The sequence below is a fragment of the Mobula hypostoma genome, chromosome 24 (genome assembly GCF_963921235.1).
Source record: "Mobula hypostoma chromosome 24, sMobHyp1.1, whole genome shotgun sequence".
NCBI classification, from domain to species: Eukaryota; Metazoa; Chordata; class Chondrichthyes; order Myliobatiformes; family Myliobatidae; genus Mobula; species Mobula hypostoma.
Genome location: NC_086120.1, coordinates 14,280,322 through 14,302,829, shown reverse-complemented (window position 1 = coordinate 14,302,829; position 22,508 = coordinate 14,280,322). Strand labels below are relative to the sequence as shown.

At 40.6% G+C, this 22,508-nt stretch overlaps 1 protein-coding gene across 1 annotated transcript in view; it reads left to right on the top strand.

Moving 5' to 3' along the window:
- The first annotated feature begins 4,155 nt into the window (after positions 1 to 4,155).
- The window catches only part of LOC134337440 (uncharacterized), a 52,290-nt gene continuing 33,937 nt past the window's right edge, over positions 4,156 to 22,508 (top strand). The window contains exon 1 of the mRNA XM_063032443.1: positions 4,156 to 4,242. Within this exon, the coding sequence (XP_062888513.1) occupies positions 4,194 to 4,242 (49 nt within the window). The 5' untranslated portion in view covers positions 4,156 to 4,193. The remainder of the gene's footprint in view (positions 4,243 to 22,508) is intronic.

Here is a 22,508-nt window from a genome sequence, read left to right as displayed (position 1 = left end):
GATTGTCTGACTGTAACTTCTAACGAAAAACTTACTCCTTGCTCTGAGTAGTGCTTCTATCTGTTTCTGCATTCACATTGGCAGGGTAATATTATGTGCTCCTTCTTCAGACATGCATAGAACTTTTTAAAAGAGATATTAACTGCCAAGTGAGTGCTATTAAAACAGAATCTCCGCAACTTCCGCCACCTTCAACAGGGCATCTGCTCCGAGGATGCAGTTTTTCGTTCCAGGACATCTCAAATGTCCTCTTTCTTTAAGGATCGTGGTTTCCCTTCTGCTGTCATCAATGATGCCCTCACCCGCATCTCCTCCATTTCCCGCACTTCGGCTCTCACCCCATCCTCCCGCCACCACAACAAGGACAGAGTTCCCCTTGTCCTCACCTACCACCCCACCAGCCTCCGGATTCAGCACATTATCCTCCGCAACTTCCGCCACCTTCAACAGGACCCCACCACTAAGCACATCTTTCTCTCTCCACCTTCCGCAGGGATCGGTCCCTGCGCAACTCCCTGGTCCACACGTCCCTCCCCATGGATCTCCCATCTGGCACTTATCCCTGTAAGCACAAGTGCTACACCTGTCCCTACACCTCCTCTCTTGCCACCATTCAGGGCCCCAAACAGTCCTTCCAGGTGAGGCAACACTTCACTTGTGAGTCTGTTGGGATCACCTATCGCATTCGGTGCTCCCGGTGCGGCCTCCTCTACATCGGTGAAACCCGACACAGATTGTGGGACCGCTTCGTCGAGCACCTCTGCTCCATCCGCCAAAACAGACAGGATCTCCCAGTAGCCACCCACTTCAACTCTGCTTCCCACTCCCATTCAGGTATGTCCATACATGGCCTCCTCTACTGCCATGATGAGGCTGAACTCAGGTTGGAGGAGCAACACCTCATATACCGTCTAGGTAGTCTCCAGCCTCTTGGTATGAACATAGAATTCTCCAACTTCCGGTAATTCCCTCCCCCTCCCTTCCCCTATCCCTATGTCACTCTGCTCCCTCCCCCATGGTTCCACCTCCTCCTACTACCCATTGTGCTTTCCCCTATTCCTTCTTCACCTTTCCTGCCTATCCCCTCCTTGCGTCCCCTCCCCCACCCCTTTATCTTTCCCCTTACTGGTTTTTCACCTGAAACCTACCAGCCTTCTCCTTCCCACCCTCCTCCCACCTTCCTTATAGGGCCTCTGCCCCTTCCCTCTACAGGCCTGATGAAGGGTTCCAGCCCGAAACGTCGACCGATCTTTTCCACGGATGCTGCCCGACCTGCTGAGTTCCTCCAGCGTGTTGTGAGTGAAAATTAGATTTGCCTTGTGTTTGGGTCAAAGCTTTAGAAACTGCTTTTTGTAAATTAGAATTACCGTTATATCCCTGGATGGAAAAGAATGTAATTCCTTGACTTTTTATGCCACCTCTAGAGAAGCTACTACTTTGCAATTCAAATCAAATGGGAGGCTTTTATTTTGACGAAGTGACTGCAGATGTTGGAATTGGAGTGACACACAAGGTGTTGGGGGAACTCAGCGGTCTGGCAGCCTCTGTGGAAGGATAGGTACCTCTTGGATTGAGACACTACATCTGGGCTGAAAGACAGAGGGGAGAGAGCCAGTATAAAAGGGTGGAGGGGAAGGGTGGAGCAAGAGATAGGTGAATCCAGATGAGGAGGGGCAAATGGTGGGTGGAGGAAGTGAGAGTGGAACTAGCGACAGGAAGTGGGAGGTGACAGGTGGAGGGGACAAAGGGCTGAAGATGATGAATTGAATTGACTTATCTTACATCCTTCATGTACATGAGGGTAAAAAACTTCACGTTGCCTCTCCATCTAAATGTGCAATGTGCAATCATAGTAATTAATGATAATTTATAATAAATAGAACAGTCAGTGTAATATAGAGTACACTCAAATCAAATCAAATGTGATAGGAGAGGCATGTGAAGTGTGGAATCCAGCGAGGGAGGTGGGGAGTGCAGATCGGAGCAGTGGCGGAGGGGGGGGGGCCCAGTGGGGAGAGTGTGTGGGTGATGAGCAGATAGAGTAGGTGGAGGAGGGGGAAAGAACTGGCTGGGGTGTGTGTAGGAGGAACTGCGTAGATCATAAATAGTTGAATTGACTTTATTTCTTACATACTTCATATATATGAGGAGTAAAAATCTTTACATTACGTCTCCATCTAAATGTGCAATGTGCAATCATAGTAATTTATAATAAATAGTATGTACAGCAGGACAGTCAATATAACAGAGAAATACAACTGTATTAGCATGAATTAATCAGTCTGATGGCCTGGTGGAAGAAGCTGTCCCGGAGCCTGTTGGTCCTGGCTTTTATGCTGTGGTACCATTTCCCAGATGGTAGCAGCTGTAACAGTTTGTGGTTGGGGTGACTTGCGTTCCCAATGATCCTTTGGGCCCTTTTTACACACCAGTCTTTGTAAGTGTCCCGAATAGTGGGAAGTTCACATCTACAGATGCGCTGGGCTGTCTGCACCACTCTCCACAGAGTCCTACAATTGAGGGAAGTACAGTTCCCATACTACGCAGTGATGCAGCCAGTCAGGATGCTCTCAATTGTGCCCCTGTAGAAAGTTCTTAGGATTTGGGGGCCCATACCAAACTTCTTCAACTGTCTGAGGTGAAAGAGGCACTGTTGTGCCTTTTTCACCACACATCCGGTGTGTACAGACCATGTGAGAGCCTCGGTGATGTTTATGCCGAGGAACTTAAAGCAGTTCACCCTCTCCACATCAGATCCAGTGATATCAGTAAGGGTTAGCCTCTCTCCATTCCTCCTGTATTCCACAACCAGCTCCTTTGTTTTTGCGACATTGAGTGAGAGGTTGTTTTCTGGACACCACTGTGTCATGATGGTGACTTCCTCTCTGTAGGCTGTCTCATTATTATTTGAGATTAGGCCAATCAGTGTAGCGTAATCAGCAAATTTAATTAGCAGATATGAGCTATGGGTGGCGACACAGTCATGGGTATACAGAGAGTAAAGGAGGGGGCTTAGCACTCAACCCTGAGGGGCACCTGTGTTGAGGGGCAGAGGGGCAGAGGTGAGGGAGCCCACTTTTACCACCTGCAGGTGATCCGATCCAGCTACACAAGGCAGGGTGGACGAAGGGGGTAGCAGTTTCCCAGAATTTGGAGAATTCAATATTCATGTCATTGGGTTGTGGCCTACCCAGGCAAAATATGAAACGCTATTCCTCTCATCCTGGCTGTGGAGGAGGCTGAGGACAGACATATTGGCATGGGAATGGAGAGGGGAATTAAAATGGCTGTCAAATGGGACTCTAGAGACCCGTGGTGGACAGAATGCAGCTGTTCAGCAAAGCAGTTGCCCAGTGGTCTGCTTTTCAGAAGCTTTTTATGCCGAATATCTTAGACTGGATTTTATTGTTACTTAAACTATATGCAAACCTCTTCCTTGGTGTGAAATTACAATAATATCTCCAAATATGCAATACTTTAGTATGTACGTCGGTGTGATGATATAATAAGCCTTCAATTCTATTTTCATGCACATAGATGTGCAATAATTTGAATTTTGGAAAATGAGAAGTGATTAATTTCTGGGAAGAATTAAGATAGTACACGTAGGAGGCTGGAGAATGCAGAAGGGGCGGCATACTCATTCAATTCAAGTTTAGGATCAGTCAGTGTTATAAATCTTTGGAATTCTATGTAATGTACAGCTACAGTTGCTTGTGCACTCAAAAACATTTGAGGCTGAGGTCAAAAGTAAATTCGTATACAAAGGGAACACCAGAAGGAAGATTTAGGGTTAGCCATTGTCTTATGTAATAGAAGATCAATCTTGAATGACTTAAGGTGTTTCACTTTCTTATCTCAGTCAGCTTGAACTTTGCTTTGTTTCATTTGCTACAGCGGGACACAGCAGACTGAGCATTTGCAATAAAGTTCATGCATACAAGGTGATGAACCTCAGCTGCACCTACCAGCTAACAATTAATTTTATGTGTGAATGCTGCCAGATATCTCAATAGAGCATTGTGGCAGGAAAAGGAAACTGTGATACATCCAACGTGTCAGAAAAGGGTAATTTCTTTCAGAAGCTGATGTTGTCTAATGGAATGCAGAACAATAAACTCAGGCACTGATAAAGAAAACAACTTTTGAATTTATTTTTGGGGAGGGTTATTAACAAAAAGAAAACAATCTCGATGGATTTATTCAACAAGATATTCACCTTACAGATTTTGCTGTTTGCAGGTAAGTCCATCAATAAATGTAAGGCATCGACCAATTTACTTAGAGTAGGCAGGCTGACCAATAGATCTCTAGATAATCTTTCATACGTGATTGCATTTCATTTAATTGCTCCAGCTGACTATATTATCATGCAAATATAAGTGGATGAAAATATCTTGTTGAACAAGAATCACAGAATCCTGAAATTAAAACGATATGGATAAATACTGTGAAGTTCCATTTAGTTACGAGTAGATTGTTATAGTTTATTCTACTAACAGTCCATAGCAGGAGGTTTAGAGTTTATTTTTAATAAAGCCTAGTTCTCATAGTGACTGTAAGCAGTTACTAAAACTGCTGTTGATAATACATTAATTTTTCATGCAGTCAAATAGTTTCTGCTTTACACAAACACCAAACCTTCAGGTTAATCCTAAATGACCGAAACAAGACAAACGGAGGCATTTGTATCACTTAGTTTGTACATTAAATGGCAATCAATCCGGTAGATGTCATACTTAGTTTTAAAAAGAGCTTGTAGGATTTATTAGGTCAACTGAGCACTTTGAAGGTTACCTTATCTTAAATGCTTAAAGATCTAGAATTTTGTGTAACTTAAGTGATTAGATTTCTAGTTTTGGAAGAAGAATAGATACAAGCAAATAATCCAAAAAGACTGTTAAATAGGTTCCTTCACGAGTCTTGGACTGATAACTGCAATATTAATACATTGTCACACTATTGATTTCTTTTACTAATCATGACCTTTCCTTTAAACATTAATATTTTAGTACCATTATAGGGATTGACACAAGTGTGTAAATCCTTGAATAGAGATCTCTTTTGGTTCTGATTATAAACTTGTAGGTTACAAGTGGTTGCCACCAGTTCACTGTAACCGAGTGATAAAAATGTTAGTTCTTCTATTAAGTACGTTTAAAGACATTTTTGAGGTATTTGAGTCCTAAATACCTTACTACATTATGCATTTATGGACATGGAAAGACAAAAAGGTTTGCTTACTACTCTGCTCTGTAATTTAACACAAGAATGGCTAAAGCGCTTTCTCAATGCCTTTTTCCAGCTCTTTTCCCTTATTCCTTGAAGCTCTAACTTCGACCTTAAGCGCATTCAGAATTAACTTCTAGTTCCATTACTAGCACAAACAAATTGGCTCTGTCATGTGCAATAAATAAAAGCTGAAGTTTAATCCAGAATGACACCACACTAAGACGTCTCCATGAGCTTTACTCACCTCAGCACTGAACTGATTCTGCAGCTGTGGCCTGGAATCATTGCGATTCACCTCAGCACTGAACTGGCTCTGTGGCTGTGGATTCACTTTGGGGACTCTCTGGTTCATGTTCTCTGTGTTATTTGTTTACTTTTAATTGTTTGCATGATTTGTTCTTTTTTTTGCACTTTGGGTGTTTGGAAGTCTTTGTTGGTGGTGTTTTTTAATGTGTTCCTTTGTTTTGTGGTTGTCTACAAGAAGACAAATCTCAAGTTTGTAAATAGTATACATACTTCGGTAATAAATGTACTTTGAACTTTGACAAAGTGAGTATGCAACAAATCTGGCTTTAAACAATGCTTAGAAGATTTATTAAGTCAACCGGGCGCTTCTGAAGGTTACCGCTTGATCCTGTGAAAACATAAAACCTGAGATAGTCACACAATGCTTACGAAGATTCATATTGTAGGGAGGGAACGTCGTCTCAGACCATGAGAGGCCTGCGTCGGGCATTTTCGTGCCTTACAAGGCGCATATTGGAAGTCTGTGTGGGGCGCCACTCCTCGCACAGACTAGAGCAATGTGTGGTTAAGTGCCTTGCTCAAGGACACGAACATGCCGCCACTGTTGTATTGTAGCTCATATTGTAGATTGCTACTAAAACATGGACACATTTAAAAGAAAGTTTGGTAGGAGTGAACTCTTTCTCTGTCAGATTTTTCAGAATTTGTATTAACTGTTTATGATAACGTTTGAATACAAATTATATGTAATATTTTCATCTTCTTACTCTCTGTGAAGTCTGCAGAAAGTTCCTCACATACATTCATTTGTCCAGTTTACCAGATTTACCTGGCTGAATTGCTTCAACATACTCTCTGCCCCTTGCAGTATCTACTATCCTCTCTCTTCTGTTCCTGTCTCTCCCACTTGCATTACGTAGACACGTTTTTTCTGCTTCCCATGCAGTTCCTCTCACTCCTTCTTACACATGCTTTTTTCAGTGCTCTTCCACTGTACAAACAGATCCTTCTTGTAATACAACACCACTGGCTTTCTTTAGAGTCATTTGTGCCGATCACCACAAATAGAAGTATATGGAAGTCGCCTCTAGGCAGACAGTGCCTGCTCCGTTGTGAAAAAAGAGATGAATTAAGGCAATCAATATACAAAGGGTGTCAGAGTGGAAAGATTATAGTTGTATGTGATGTGAAGAGGGGATAGATAATAGAAGTAACAGATGAATGAAAGTGATAATCATGTCTGTAAACTATTATCTTGAATGGTTACTCAGATAGGTATCAATAATGCACTTCACTGCAAGACTTTTCAAAATAACTTTTGTCCTGGTTATTAGTACTTCATTATTCAAAAAATGCTTAATAGTTTAATCTTTTGGTTAAATTGGTGTAAAAGTATTGTAAAATTAAATAATCTTTAGTTTTGGTAATATCGGCAAGAATAGTGAACTACCAAACAGTTAAATTGATAAATATTGCAGCGTGTATTTTGACCACTGTTAACCTGATCAGTGGTCAAAATACGTGCTGGAATATATTATCGATGAAGGATTTCATAACAGACAGTTGGAAGTAATATGACCAGACGCCTTTGGTACGGTTTTGAAGGAAAAGTTATGCTATATGTGTTTTTTGAGGATTTAAGTATCAAGGTAGATGATGGGAATACTGGTGATATGTTGGAATGATCAATGATTCGCTGAGCTGGGAGAATAAAATGGGATTAACATGGATTATGTAGATTTTCGGTAGGGAGAGTTTGATGGTCAGCATATACATGATGGGCGAAAGCACCTGTCTCATGCTACATGACTTTCTGACCCTTTATTTATGATTTTTGATCTTTGCTAATGATTCACATTGGAGGGACCAGGTGTACAATGTCCAGACCGGAAATTAAAACAAATGCTGTGGGAACCAGAAAATAAGTCTATAAACGGGACAAAGACAATTAAAAAATGGAAAAGAAGGAGGTGATTGATCTATAAATTGAGAAGTCGTTATTTGTTTTGGTAAGAAAAATAATAAAGTAATCTTAAATAGTCAAAAACTGTGAAGTGTTACTGTTTAGAGGAATTATGGATATCATCTTACAGAAGACATAAAGTTAACACTGATACAGAAAGCATTTAAAAAGGCAAGTGGACTGGAGTACATTGGGAGGGAATTTTTAATGTGATTATATAACCTTTTATTCTTCATATCCAAGAAAGTATTAACTGTGATATTATTGAATAGTTGTACAAGCTAGAATGAAAATATACAATATTCCTGCTTTGGTTTCCTCTCTGGAACCCCAACATTAGGACTGAGTACCTAATCATGATTCACTGCATCGCAGTACTGAAAAAGTCAAGTGTTGTCATAATTACTTAGTTTTAAAGAAAATGTTAAATGGATGTCCATTACTCAGTCTGGATTCATATAAAGGTTTTATGTTATTTATCAGAGAAATGTAGAAAGCTTTCCTAATTTACAATTTTGAAAGAAAGGCCATTAACAACCTTTACATTCCCTGATTCTTATAACTTTACTGGTGCCTGTGAACATTGCTGGTGTAGCAATCATCTCTAGAATAATTGATGGTATCTTAATGTAATTCTCCTCAATTATATTATGCATCAACTTTTTTTCAATAACTCGTACTTCTTAAAAGATCATGCAGTACCGCACCTACTTTTCTTGAGTATCTTATGCTGAGCTCAAGCGGTCTACAAGAAAATTCTTTGAAATATGTACCTACAAATTTTTCACTGACATCTCACTCACCACTAACCAGCTTGGTAGTCACAGCGGTAGAAACAATTTTTACTGCAAACTGAATCTTTTCCTCTCACTGTGCTGTGAAGCTTATGAAAATGTAAGATCTGAAATATAAAGTGGGAAATCTGAAATAACATAAGAAAATGCTGGAAACAATCAGCAGAGCAGGCAACACCAGTGAAAAGAGTTATAGAGTTTACTTTTCATTTTGAAGATGCTTCATAAGGATTTGGAAAGACAGATGAAGGTTAGTTGTCAGTTGCAGAGAGGTTGGGGGTAGGGTTGTTGAACAGGACAAATAGAATAACCCTGATAGGGTGAGACCAAGAACACCATTGTGACAAGCTGTTGATGATGTTTTCTGGTTGATAGCTTAATGAGAAAAGTTTAAAATAAGGTACACACAAACAAAAGAATGTGAAAGCTTTGAAATGTGTTGAAACAGATTAACTCCTGCCTGAGATGCAGCTTGTATCCTCTCCAATTTACTCACCATCACAACAGGTCAACAGTAGATGTTATTTCATTGGCTGTTCACTCAATCCTGGACCAAATGGACTGCGAAGATGCATACATCAGGATGCTCTTCATTGTCTGTAGCTTGGCATTCAATACTATCACCCCCTAAAAACTACTCAATAAGCTTCAAGACCTGGGCCCCAATATCTCCTTGTGCAACTGGATCCTTGATGTCCTCACTTGTAGACTCCAGTCAGTTTGGATTGGCAAGAACATCTCCTCCACAATCTCCATCAGCACTGACGCACCATAAGGCTGTGTGCTTAGCCCCCTGCTCTACTCACTTTGTCATTATGACTGGGAGGCTAAGCACAGGTCCAATGCCATATTTAACTTTGCTGATGACGCCACTGTTGTTGGCTGAATCAAAGGTGGTGATGAATCAGCATATAGGAGGGAGATTTGAAAATCTGGCTGAGTGGTGCCACAGTAACATCAACTTCTCACTCAATGTCAGCAACACCAGGGAGGAGGAAACTGGAGGTCCATGAGCCAGTCTTTATTGGGAGATTAGAAGTGGAGAGGGTCATTAACTTTAAATTCTTCAGTGTTATCATTTCAGAGGATCTGTCTTGGGTCTAGCATGCAAATGCCATTGCAAAGAAAGCATGGCAGCTCCTCTACTTTCTTAGAAATTTGTGAAGATTTGGCATGCCATCTAAAATGTTGTTAAACTTCTATGGATGTGTGGTGGACAGTATATTATTGACTGGTTACATCACGGCCTGGTATGCAAACACCAATCACCTTGATGGAAAAGCCTATAAACAGCAGTGGATATGGCTCAGTCTATCAAGCCCTCCCCACCATTAAGTACATCTACATGAAGTGCTGTCGCAGGAAAGCAGCATCTATTATCAAAGCCTCCCAGCATCCAGGCCATGCTCACTTCTCATTGCTACCATCAGGAAGAAGGTACAGGAGCCTCAGGACCTGCACCACCAGGTTCAGAAACAGTTATTACTCCAACCAGAGGGGAGAACTTCTTCACTCGCTCCATCACTGAACTGTTCCCATAACCTTTGGACTAATTTTCAAGGACTTTTCATCTCATGTTCTTGGAATTTATTGCTTATTTATTTATCTATTTACCTTTCTATTTATTTATTTACTTATTTATTATTATCATTTCATTCCCCCCCCTGCTTTTTATGCACTGGCACAGTTTTGTTATTTTTTGCACATTGGCTGTTTGTCCGTGCAGTTGGGTATGGTCTTTCATTGATTCTATTGTGTTTCTTGTACTTACTGTGATTTCCCACAAGAAAATGTATCTCAGGTTTGTATATGGTGACACACTGTATATGTACTTTAATAATAAATTTACTTTGAACTTTGAAATGCAGAACTGTAGGAAATACCAAACCGGTCAGGCAGTGCTTGAGGAGAGAAAAATAATGGAGCCAGTTTTCCAGACAGACGAACTACAGCAGAATTTACCAGTTCTAATACAAAGAGAAAAACGATTATGTCTGAAAGTTCACTCAGGTACATTTGTGATGAGAGCATGTGTTGAGATAGAGGTTTAGGCATTATCATATTGAATACTGGAGCAAGCTTAGTGGGCCAAATAAACATTATTTTCTGTGTTTTCTGTGATGGAAAGGTTTTATATTCTCATCGAAATTTGTGCCTGAATTATTTATTCACCTGCGCTCAGTCAAAATCTTGGAACTCCCTAACAGCATTGTTAATTAATTAATGGACATCATTAGTCCGCACCTTCAGGATTACAGAAGCTTTAGAAGATAGCCCACCAACTTCTTCTCAAGGGCAACTAGGGATGGGCAATTAAATGCTGGCTCAGCCTGAAAAACTCATATACTGTACCTTGAATGTATAGTAAATTTTTTTGACATGCTTGTGGTAGCTTTTCCTGGTAACTGGTCTTTTGAGTCAATGGTGCTCCACTGTGAGCTTGATGTTGGACTTTCCACCAGTACTCATGCTATTTGTCTGTATGCCACACTGACAGCTGCTCCATCACACTAATACTATCTATTAGTAATTACTAAAATACTTTTCCATTTCTGGAAGCACTCTCCATCATTGGAGCTACTTTTCACACTCAGTCAAATGTTATATCTTAAGTATATAATAATGAAGATTGGATAAACTTGTCAGTTCATTCACATGATTTATCTAATAGCACGTGGTCTGGGATTGCACCAAAACCACAGTACCAAACAATTTCTGTAGAACAGCAATATAACCACCGAGAGCCTCTCCTGACCAGTTGTTACCGGTCCAAACTCATAGCTTTCTGGTCTGCAATGACATTGGGTTGAAATAGTTTTGTAACTTATTTGCTGCTTCATCTGTTGTGACATTGATTGCTTTATGAGGCACATGCAAGTCTGCAAACATTGCACATTCCTACCAAAAGAATGAGACATTATTTGTAGAGTTTGTCTTCATATCGGTTGTTTGTCCATCTGTGAATTCCCGTGCTAAAATGGGCAGCTTCGGTGACATATACGCAATTTCAACTTGATCTTGAACTTCAACAGGTCTGTGGTTAATTGCTGCTTGACATCCTCTTATGGATCTGACTTGCTGGTGGTGTTGGAAAATCCAGGGATTGTGATAGTGGTGTTAACCGAAAGGTATGGTGTCAGGTCGGAGTGTTCCTTGATTAGTCTATGGGAAGCTTTCCAACTTTGGCAAAAGTGCCTCAAAGATAGTGAGAGGATTTTGTAAAGTTTAGTGGATTACATCTTGTTTTTGCCTAACCTGGTGCATAGGTCAATATTTGCTGGAACCACCACTGTTCCTTATTTTCATAAAAATTCTGGATGCAATACAGCAGTAAATTTGTTTCCAAGTGTTTTTGATACCAAACTGCCCGCAGTAGTTTCATTGATAATCAAGTCAAGCCATTGCTTGATAGTTTACTTCTGGCTTAGATGAGGATAATTGGAGTTACACGGTGGCATAGATGCAGTTTTGCTGTCTCACACGTCCAGCAACTCAAGTTCAATCCTGACCTGCAGATTTTATTTCTGCTTGGAGTTTGCACCTTCTCCCTGTGGTCTGTGCAGGGTTTCATCTGGGTGCTGTTGTTTGCTCCTACATGTCCATGGCATGCTAATGGGCAAGTTAACTGGACACTACAAATTGTCATCGATACGAAAGTGCGTGATAGAAACTGGGGACAGAATGAAATGGATTTAAAGTAAATGGACATTTGATGGTTGGTATTGTTTGAAGATTTTGTTTCAGTGCTGTGTGACTTTCTAACTGACAGCCCAGTAGTTGGAGAGTGAGTAAGATAAGTGAGCAGAAGAAACGTAAAAAAACTATTGCTAACCTGTATAATCTAGCATAGCAAAAGATGAACTGGCTGATACGCTTACTCTATGACACTACTGAATTAGCTAATGATTAAGCTGGAAGAGATCCAGGGGCCTCATACAGCATTAACACATTTAGAATGAGATGAAGACATGGGTGAGATCTTTAAAGTCAGTGTTTTGATTAAACAGAAGATCACTAAACACAGGGGTGGTGGTTGAACAGGATATGGTGCATTTTAGAAATGGATGGCAAACATTTGGGTAATCAAATTTACAGGCAATAGAACAAGAGTCTAGCTAGGAATACAATGGGGTAGTCAGGTTCAGAATTAATCAAATAGGCTGAGACAGGGTTAGAGTTTGGTGAGATTGCTAAGGAAACAGGTGGCCTTTGTAACTGCCTGATGTGATCCTGTGCTCAATTTCGGGTCAAAAATGGCACCAACTTGGCATCAAAAATGATACCAACTTGGCAAAGAGCCTAGTCAGTTGATACCAAGGAGAGAAAGTGCCTGTGAAGCAGCATTTGTGAAAATGATTTGAGAAAACTCCTTCTGAGTAGGGACTGAGAAATCCCTTTCTGATTTGCTGTAGAAAGTGACTTCAATGAAACCCTACTTCTGAAACAGAGAACATTCTTAGTTATTTCATAGTTAGTAAGAGCATTGCAGATGGATTTATTTCCACTAATATTCTACTTAATACCAAAAATGTGCAGTGAATGGTAACTAATGGTATTATTTTTGCGAAAAGTAATTGCGTTGAAATTGGATGGTGCAGCATCTGTTTTCCTCGCAAACCATTGAGAGAGAAGTGTCACGCACAGGCTTGTATTGTACGTCTTTTTGATTGTTCATCCTATCCCAATCAAGGAGTGACATGTATGCAAATGAAGAACCTTTTTTGAGGTTTGTGGTAATGATGTTGTGGCCATGTTTCTCAGACAGAAGGCTATTAAATTTTCAATTTTCAGCAAGGATATTGTTGGTGGTTTCTATGGAAAATGATAACCGACATTTTTTTAAACTTGCCTGTATGTGGAGTTAGAAAGAGCCTCTGCCGGCAGTAGCTTAACACTCTGTCTTCACTTTGTTGCTGCGGTTCTAATTTTATTGACGTGAACCGTGGTTTAAACAAAATGAGATGTACGGCAACTGGTATGAGACCTCCAGTAATAACTTCAGATGTGTGGGTGGAAAGCATACAAGACCTTTGATCTGGGCTTATACAATGAAAATCCCCTCCACCAAAAAGTTTGAGCACCCTTGTGAATGGGGTGGGGGGGGGCGAGATGACAATGATCCGTTTCAGTTACCTGCACCTTATCATTAAGATCACAGTTACATATTTTGGTAATGCAAATTCTCAAGTGTGTTCTGGTAGCCTGCATGCATAGTACTTACCTTCCAGTGCTTTCTGTTGTTGAATATTAATTTTCAAGAGATATTAGAAACTTGGTTCAGAAAAACAGAGAGATCTTCAATAAATATAGGCAGCTTGGAGTTAATGAGGTACTCGAGGAATATAAAGAATGTAAAACGAATCTTAAGAAAGAAATTAGAAAAGCTAAAAGAAGATACGAGGCTGCTTTGGCAAGTAAGGTGAAAATAAATCCAAAGGGTTTCTACAGTTATGTTTGGCAAAAGGATAGTGAGGGATAAAATTGGTCCCTTGGAGAATCAAAGTGGACGGCTATATGTGGAGCCAAAAGAGATGGGGGAGATTTTGAACAATTTCTTTTTTTCGGTATTCACTGAGGAGAAGGATATTGAATTGTGTAAGGTAAAGGAAACAAGTAGGGTAGTTATGGAAAGTATGACAATTAAAGAAGAGGAAGTACTGACACTTTTAAGGAATATAAAAGTGGTTAAGTCTCCGGGTCCGGACAAGATATTCCCTAGGACTTTGAGGGAAGTTAATGTAGAAATAACAGGGGCTCTGACAGAAATATTTCAAAGGTCATTAGAAACGGGAATGGTGCCAGAGGACTGGCGTATTGCTCATGTGGTTCCATTGTTTAAAAAGGGTTCTAAGGGTAAACCTGGCAATTATCGGCCTGTGAGTTTGACGTCAGTGGTGGGTAAATTGATGGAAAGTATTCTTAGAGATGGTACCTGTATATATAATTTTCTGGATAGACAGGGTCTGATTAGGAACAGTCAACATGAATTTGTGTGTGGAAGGTCATATTTGACAAATCTTATTGAATTTTTTGATGAGGTTACTAAGAAAGTTGACGAGGGTAAAGCGGTGGATGTTGTCTATATGGACTTCAGTAAGGCCTTTGACAAGGTTCCACACGGAAGGTTAGTTAGGAAAGTTCAATCGGTAGGCATTAATATGGAAGTAGCAAAATGGATTTAGCAGTGGCTGGATGGGAGACGCCAGAGAGTAGTGGTGGATAACTGTGTGTCAGATTGGAGGACAGTTTGTAGCGGTGTGCCTCAAGGATCTGTACTGGGTCCAATGTTGTTTGTCATATATATTAATGATCTAGATGATGGGTTGGTAAATTGGATTAGTAAGTATGCAGATGATACTAAGATAGGTGGTGTTGTGGATGATGAGGTAGGTTTTCAAAACTTGCAGAGAGATTTAGGACAGTTAGAAGAGTGGGCTGAAAGATGGCAGAAAATGCTGAAAAATGTGAGGTGCTACATTTTGGTAGAACTAATCAAAATAGGACATACATGGTAAATGGTAGGGCATTAAAGAATGCTTTAGAACAGAGGGATGTAGGATTAATGGTGCATAGTTCCCTGAAGATGGAATCTCATGTGGATAGGGTGGTGAAGAAAGCTTTTGGTTTGCCGGCCTTTATTAATCAGAGCATTGAGTATAGGGGTTGGGATGTAATGTTGAATTTGTATAAGCATTGGTAAGGCCAAATCTGGAGTATTGTGTACAGTTCTGGTCACCGAATTATAGGAAGGATGTCAATAAAATTGAGAGTGTACAGAGGAGGTTTACTAAAATGTTGCCTGGGTTTCATCTCGTAAGTTACAGAGAAAGGTTGAACAAGTTAGGTCTTTATTCTTTGGAGTGTAGAAGGTTGAGGGGAGACTTGATAGAGGTGTTTAAAATTATGAGGGGGATTGTTAGATTTGACATGGTTAGACTTTTTCCATTGAGAGTGGGGAAGATTCAAACACGAGGGCATGGGTTGAGAATTAGAGGACAAAAGTTTAGGGGTAACATAAGGGGGAACTTCTTTACTCAGAGAGTGGTAGCTGTGTGGAATGAGCTTCCAGCAGAAGTGGTTGAGGCAGGCTCTATGTTGTCATTTAAAGTTCAATCGGATAGATATATGGACAGGAAAGGAATGGAGGGTTATGGGCTGAGTGCAGGTCGATGGTAACAGGATAGGGTAAGAGTTCGGCACGGACTAGAAGGGCTGAGATGGCCTGTTTCCGTGCTGTAATTGTTATATGGTTATATGGTTATAATAGCTATTCAGTCAGGTGATTGAATTTCTGATTGCTTATATAAAAATAATATATAATTGAGAATAACAGGAGCCTGTCACAATAATGAAAATGAAAATCTCAGATAATTAAAAAAACACTGCAACAATTAATTTCATCTGAAGGCTTGCTAAGTATCTGGAAAAACTGGAGTCCTATCCCTCTGTTGATCCAAATTAGAGACCTTAATAAGCTTTATTACAAATAGTGCAGTGGATGACAAGTGCTGTTCATCTGTGTGCAACCACCTAAAGTTCCCTTTCACTTGACAATCTCTCCAGAAGTCCATAGACAATTTTCTCCTTCTGACCCACATCCCTGTTTCACCTCCCACCTTGCTGTTTGCAGTTGAACAAGACAGCACAAGGTAGACAAAGACAACGGACAGTGTAACTTAAAATACTACACCTCCCCAAAGCCACAGAAAAAAATATAGCCACTTATCAATATAGAACATAATATTTACCCATTTCTGTGCTGAAGTAGTCTGTTCAAGTTCAGGACCAGTTCAGGAGATTTTTCTGCACACTAATGAAAATTTTCCCCAGCCAACAAAACACAGTCATAGCTGTCCACTTTAGATGTCAAGTTTCTCTGGTGTTTTGCATTGCTGCAGAAGGTATCTTCAGTTCAGGGCTAACAGAAGCCGGTCAGGCAGCATCATGTTAAGTCTTACGTGCTAGAGCCAAATTTCTGTGGCATTGGAACTCATGAGGGTAAGAGGTGGTCCACATGAGTAAATCGATTTCTCACTTATTGTGCATAGGCAAAAGGTCCCGTTTACTTGACAACCTCTCCAGAAATCCATAGGAACTTGGGATGTCTGGAATCCCAGGCCAACAACCACCCCCTGGGACAGAACATCTGGAGTTTAGAAAAGTGAAGGACATATGATTCCTAAACAGAGACAACCAGATGTTCACATTTAAGAAAAAAGTCACCAGGTGTTCTTTTGGTCACAGAAATAAAAATTCTGCCAACTTTTGGGAAAGAACAGACAAGGATTTTTTTCCCTTTTTTTCCTGAAGGTTTGTACAGCCATTCAGCTTCACTATTAATTTCAAGGTGAAATTACGGGGATAAAATGTTTATTTATTTTAATTTAGAGATACAATGTAGAAAAGGCCCTTCTGGCCCAACGAGCCACACCACCCAACAACCCACCTATTTAACACTAGCCAAATTACTGGACAATTTACAACCACCAATTAACCTACTAACTGGTAATTCTTTGGACTGTGGGAGGAAACTGGAGCACCAGGAGGAAACCCTTGCACTTTTGGGAAGGACGTACAAAGTGCTTACAGAGGGCACCAGAATTGAACTCCAAACTCTGGAACGCCCCGAGTTATAATAACTTTGTGCTAACTGTTAGGCAACCATGGAGCCTCATGGTATATTGTGGAGTCTATTTCATTCTAGAAAGATCTCAGATTCATGGGCAACAAACTGCGAAAGCACGCTCTCTTGGTAAACCATTTGTAGTCATTTGTGTGAAAAATGGTTGTAGAGTTATAGAACTACTGCTATCCTGTCCAAATCTTTTATCTGTGTTAGTCCCATTTGCCAGCATCTGGACTATATTGCTCTAAACCTTTTCTAACCATGCATCAGTCTTAATATCTTTTAAGCATTGCAGTTGTATCTGCCACTACAACTTCTTCTGGCAATGTCCAATCATCTTGATTGGATGTCAATCACAACCACCAATTGTTGTCTATTTCAGAGAGAGTCTCTTGGGTAGGTTAGAGGGAGTCACGGCCAAGAATGAAGTTACGGCGCAGGAAAGTCTGGTTAAGCAGTCTCACTGACGCACAGAATTTGTGCCGTGATTCAGTGTTGGCCACTAGAGGTCAGCCTCAGTCCAAGGTCTTCATGCAAGAAACACCAGGGGGACAAATTTAAGCCACTCAGCAGCCACTTCCTGAACAGTGGAGGTATAATGAGTTTGGAACCCTAAAAAATGCAGCCTTGGTCTGTGGATGCTTGGTCGCTTTTATAAAAGGATGGGCACAGTTATCTCTCTCAGGAAATTGGACCAAACCATTAGGTTTAAGTCAAAGACATTTGAAAGCAAATGAGCTCCGCATGTTTCGTTTGCAATATTGCTTGATGACATAGATAAGTCCTCAATAAGTGATACTTGAAATATAGCCCAATTGTTATCACTTCCTGTGGGCTTTTTACATAGCAGTTGTACTTAATAATGTCTGTACTCTATTTCACAAATTGTTGACCCAAAAGATCAAGATCAAACTATGTGTTCCCACAGATTCAAGGACTTCTATTGTTGACCTTGGTTGAAACATAGTCAAGAGAGGATTATGACCTGTCAGCAAGCTGAACTTTTGACTAGACTAATATTTGTGAAGTTTCTTGACTGAAGACTTCTTCAATGTCTGCGTAATTTTATTGGGATTTTATCGAGATTTTGGAACTAAAAGCCAGTTGGTATTTATTAATCTGATAGTGAGTCATCAGATAATTGCATTGACTCCATAGGGAGAGACATCACAAACAAATTTCGGAGGTTTCTCTGCAAATTTCTACAGATGTACAGAGGAGAGCATCTGGACTGGTTATATTTCTGCCTGGTATGGAGGTTCCAATTTTCAGGACTGGAAGAGGCTGCGGAGCGTTATAGACACAGCCATCTCCAACACAGGCACAACCCTCCCCACCATCAAAGGGCACCTTCAAGAGGCAATGCTTCTGGAAGATGGCATCCATCATTCCAGCTCCCCTCTCCATCCGGGGCATGTCGTCTTATCATTATGACCACTGGGGAGAAGGTACAAGAGTCTGAAGATCCTCACATGACATTTTAGCAACAGCTTCTTCCCCTCCACCATAAACTTCTGAATGGACCATGAACACTTCTTCACCACCACCAGTTCAGAATCACCGGGGGTGGGTGGGGGGTGCAGGTTGGATTATCAGAGTATGAGTATGACTGCCCATCCTCAGAAGATGCTCATGTGCTCTAATACTCAGTGACCATGTTTTTAGGTACCTCCTATATCTAATAAAGTGGCCTCCAAGTGTACGTTTGTGGTGTTCTGTTATTGTAGCCGTCCACTTCAAGGATCGACATGTGTGTTCAGAGATGCTCTTCTGCACACAATTGTTGTAATGCATGGTTATTTGAATTACTGTCGCCTTCCTGACATGGCATATGACCAAGGCATGAATGATCACCTTCTTGTCAGCTTGAACCAGTCTGGCCATTCTCCTCTGACCTCTTTCATTAACAAGGCATTTTCACCCACAGAACTGATGCTCACTGGACTTCTTTTCACACTATTCTCTGTAAACTCTAGAGGCTGTTGTGCATGAAAATCCCAGGAATCAGCAGTTTCTGAAATACTCAAACCACTCAGTCTGGCACCAACAATTGTTTCATGTTCCAAGTCACTTAGATCAACATTGCTTCCCTATTCTGATGTTTGGTCTGAACAACAACTGTCTGTGTGCTTTTTTCTGTACTTTTTTCCATAGATGCTGCCTGGCCTGCTGAGTTCCTCCAGCAATTTGTGTGCGTTGCTTGGATTCCCAGCATCTGCGGACTTTCTCTTGTTTGTGTCTGTATGTTTTTATGCATTGAGTTGCTGCCATATGATTGGCTGATTTGATATTTGCAGGTGTACCTAATAATGTGGACACTGAGTGTATGTGGAGTGGGAAATATCGGAAAGAGATCAATAGTATGAGCATTGGTTGATATTCTGCCCCCTAACTGAGTGGAAGTACTCTCAACCTGACCATCATTGATTATTTTAATGGATGTTCACTGAGCCATTATATATATTCATTTGAATGTGGCATTGTTTTTCTAACTTTGCTACGATGTTGTGTTCTCTTCCTGTGTGAGCAATTCAGCTTTTATGTGGCTTGGATGTCATGCCCTCCGATGTTACCTTGTAGCAGCCTTCCTCTGTTAGCTGCAGCTACAGTTCAGCTGAGAGGAGGTTTGAGTTATGGTTGATATGTAGGTGAACACCTCTCGAAATGTGCTATCCACAAATCACTAAACCTCATGGACAAACTGCTCGAGCTCCAGAACCCAGAGTTTGAGTTCCTGCAGCTGATGACACTTCCTGCCCAGGCAACTCTCCAACAGAAACCCGACCAGAAGGTCATGAGCCACAGCCCACAAAATTAAATTGTGATAAAATGACGGCTACATTACATTGAAAATAGTGAACAAGCATCCTTCCCCTGAATATTGCTTTCATTTTAAAAATACAATTTAAAATTGGAACCTAACAAATGTCAATGCTAATTGGTGTCTGCAGAGACTAAAGCTTCTGTGAACTAGGAGGCATAGCTCACAGACCCTCTGATCTGTGGACACAGTGATGCTGTTGATTAAGTGGAGTCTCCTATGGAGATGCTGTTGTAGATTAAGGGGTGTCACCTTGGGAGACCCCCTTCTAGCTCATTTCCCACAAGTAAGACCCTCTCCTGAACCAATAAGAAAATAGAGCATAGAACAGTACATTCAAGGAACAGGCCTTTTCCCCAAGATACAGTACAGTATATGTTGGCCAAATTAAACTGATCTCTTCTACCTGCACATGATCCATATCCCTCCATGTTCACATGCCTGTCTAAACCCCTCTTAAATGTGTCTACCATGCCTGCTTCCAGTACTTCCAAGTACCTGTGTAAACAAAACTTTGCCTCCTTTAAACTTTCCTCACCTCACCTTAAAGTTATGTCCTCTAGTATTTGATGTTTCCAGCCTAGGAAAAAAGACTATCCACCCTATCTATGGTTCTCATAATTTTATAGTATATCCTTCTGTCAGGTTTTCCCTCAGCCTCTAATAGCCCAGAGAAAACAATCCTTGTTCGTCCAGTCTCTCCTTATAGATAATGCTCTTATCCAGGAAGCATGATGATGAACTTTTGCACTCTCACCAAAGCCCTCACATCCTTTCTGTAACGGGGAGACCAGCTACAAGCAATACTCCAAATGCAGCCTAACCAAAAATATTTATAGTTACAAAACAGCTTCATGACTTTTATACTCTGGTCCACATCTGATAAAGAAGTATGCCATATACCTAATCTACCTGTGTTGTCACTTTCAGGGAACAATGGACTTGGATCCCAAGATCCCTCTGTATGTCAATGCTGTTAATGGTTGTTCCATTAACTGTCTACATTCCCCATACATTTTAACCCCCAGAGTACTGTGCACACTCACACCTGTTCAGATTAAACTCGATCTGGCATTCCTCCACCCATTCTCTCTCATCATCAACCCACAGTCTGCCACATCTTTAAAAGCAAAGGTTGGTGTTCAAGAGTTGTGGCTGCTGCTTCTGTAAAATGTGCAGGTTGGGGTTTAGATGTCATAAAATGGAGTAGAGCAAACTTCATTATCATGAAGAAAGGTTGATGATAAAGAACAGTTTCAGCCTGAAACATTGACTGTTCACCTCCTTCATGCGGCCTGACCTGCTGATTTCCTCCCACATTTTTTGTGTGTTGTAATAATCTTTTCGAGCAAGTTTTCACTTATTTTTTGAGAGTCCTGATTTGACAACAGTACCAAACCTAACAGATACTTTGAACGCTGAAAATTCCCAAAGCACAATTTCTGAGTCACAGTCTGTTAACTTTTCAGGACAGTGCAAATTGGTGTTTGTCAGTCTTCAATTAAAAAGAAAGCTTGCAATTATAGAATAGCTTTCATGACCTGTGGGAGTCCTAATGAGATTTACATTTAGTAATTCCTTAATTCATTGTTGGTGCCATGACAACCAGTTTGCACACAGCTTTCTGGGTTAAGTCATTTGCCAGTAGCTGACCTCAGAGACCCTTGAATAGATGGAAAGAGAGAAACAAAACGAGATTGCTTTTATTAATCGAACAGAGATAAATCACTACCTTTATATGGGTAGTAACCTGGGAGTTAACTAATGACAACTGGACAAGTCTTACTTTCGGAGTGTGATTCAGTCATGGAATGGAGTTACTCATTTGTAGAATGCAATCATGCAGCCTGAAGGAGATTATTCAGATTATCATTTCATTTGCTCTACTCTCTACTTATTTTCCCTGGAGGTTTTCAGTTGCTTTCACTTCACATACTTATCCAATTGCCTTTAGGAAGTTGCTACTGAATTTACTGAATTCCCTTTCAGGCAATGTAACGCAAATCGCAACAACTGGAAGAAACGCTTACGTTAACTGTGTTTCCACCGTCTATTATATTAAATCCACTTCCTCTGCATAACATCATTGAGAAAACCTCTCAATTTTTAAAGCCATGAGCAAATAAATACTTTAAATTTTAAATTTTCCTAAAACTTCTGGTTAATTTCTAACAGAGATAATCACTAATGTTGTCTGGTAATGACTTATAAATGTCAAGTAATGAATATCTTCAACAAGAACAAATCTCCCGGGACCAATGATGATTTGCTTCCATTAAAGAGAAGAGTGAAAATTAACCATGTGCATACAGTACACAGAGTGGCTGCATATCTGTATATAGCAAGACTTGACAAGTCCTCCTCAATGGATCCCACCCTCTCCATCCACGGTCTCTTCTCTTGCTCTTCTTTTACACCACTTCAAATTCCCAAACTTCCTCTCCCATCATTCACCTTCCTCCCTCACTCCCCCACCCCCTCTCTCCTACTCTCCATTAAAATCTTCCCTCTGATGATTTTTAGAAATTAAAGCTGTATTTCTTGGTCACGTATGTACAGACAAGGATCATTGAGATTCTGTTTATGATTAGAGGTTTCTTTTTCTTCAGATACATTCTGCACACGGCATTTTGTGGAGGTTTTGAATTTTTGACAGAGGTTGAAAGATTGAAAGGGGAAAGGTAAACACAAAATCCATGCTGCTGAGAGAAAAAGTTGTGTTTGACCAATTAATAATTGTCATAGCATTTTGAAAATACTGGCAGAAATAGAACAAAATCGCCTAGCATCAGAGTCACCCTGACTGGTTAAAATAAAGTAGGGTAA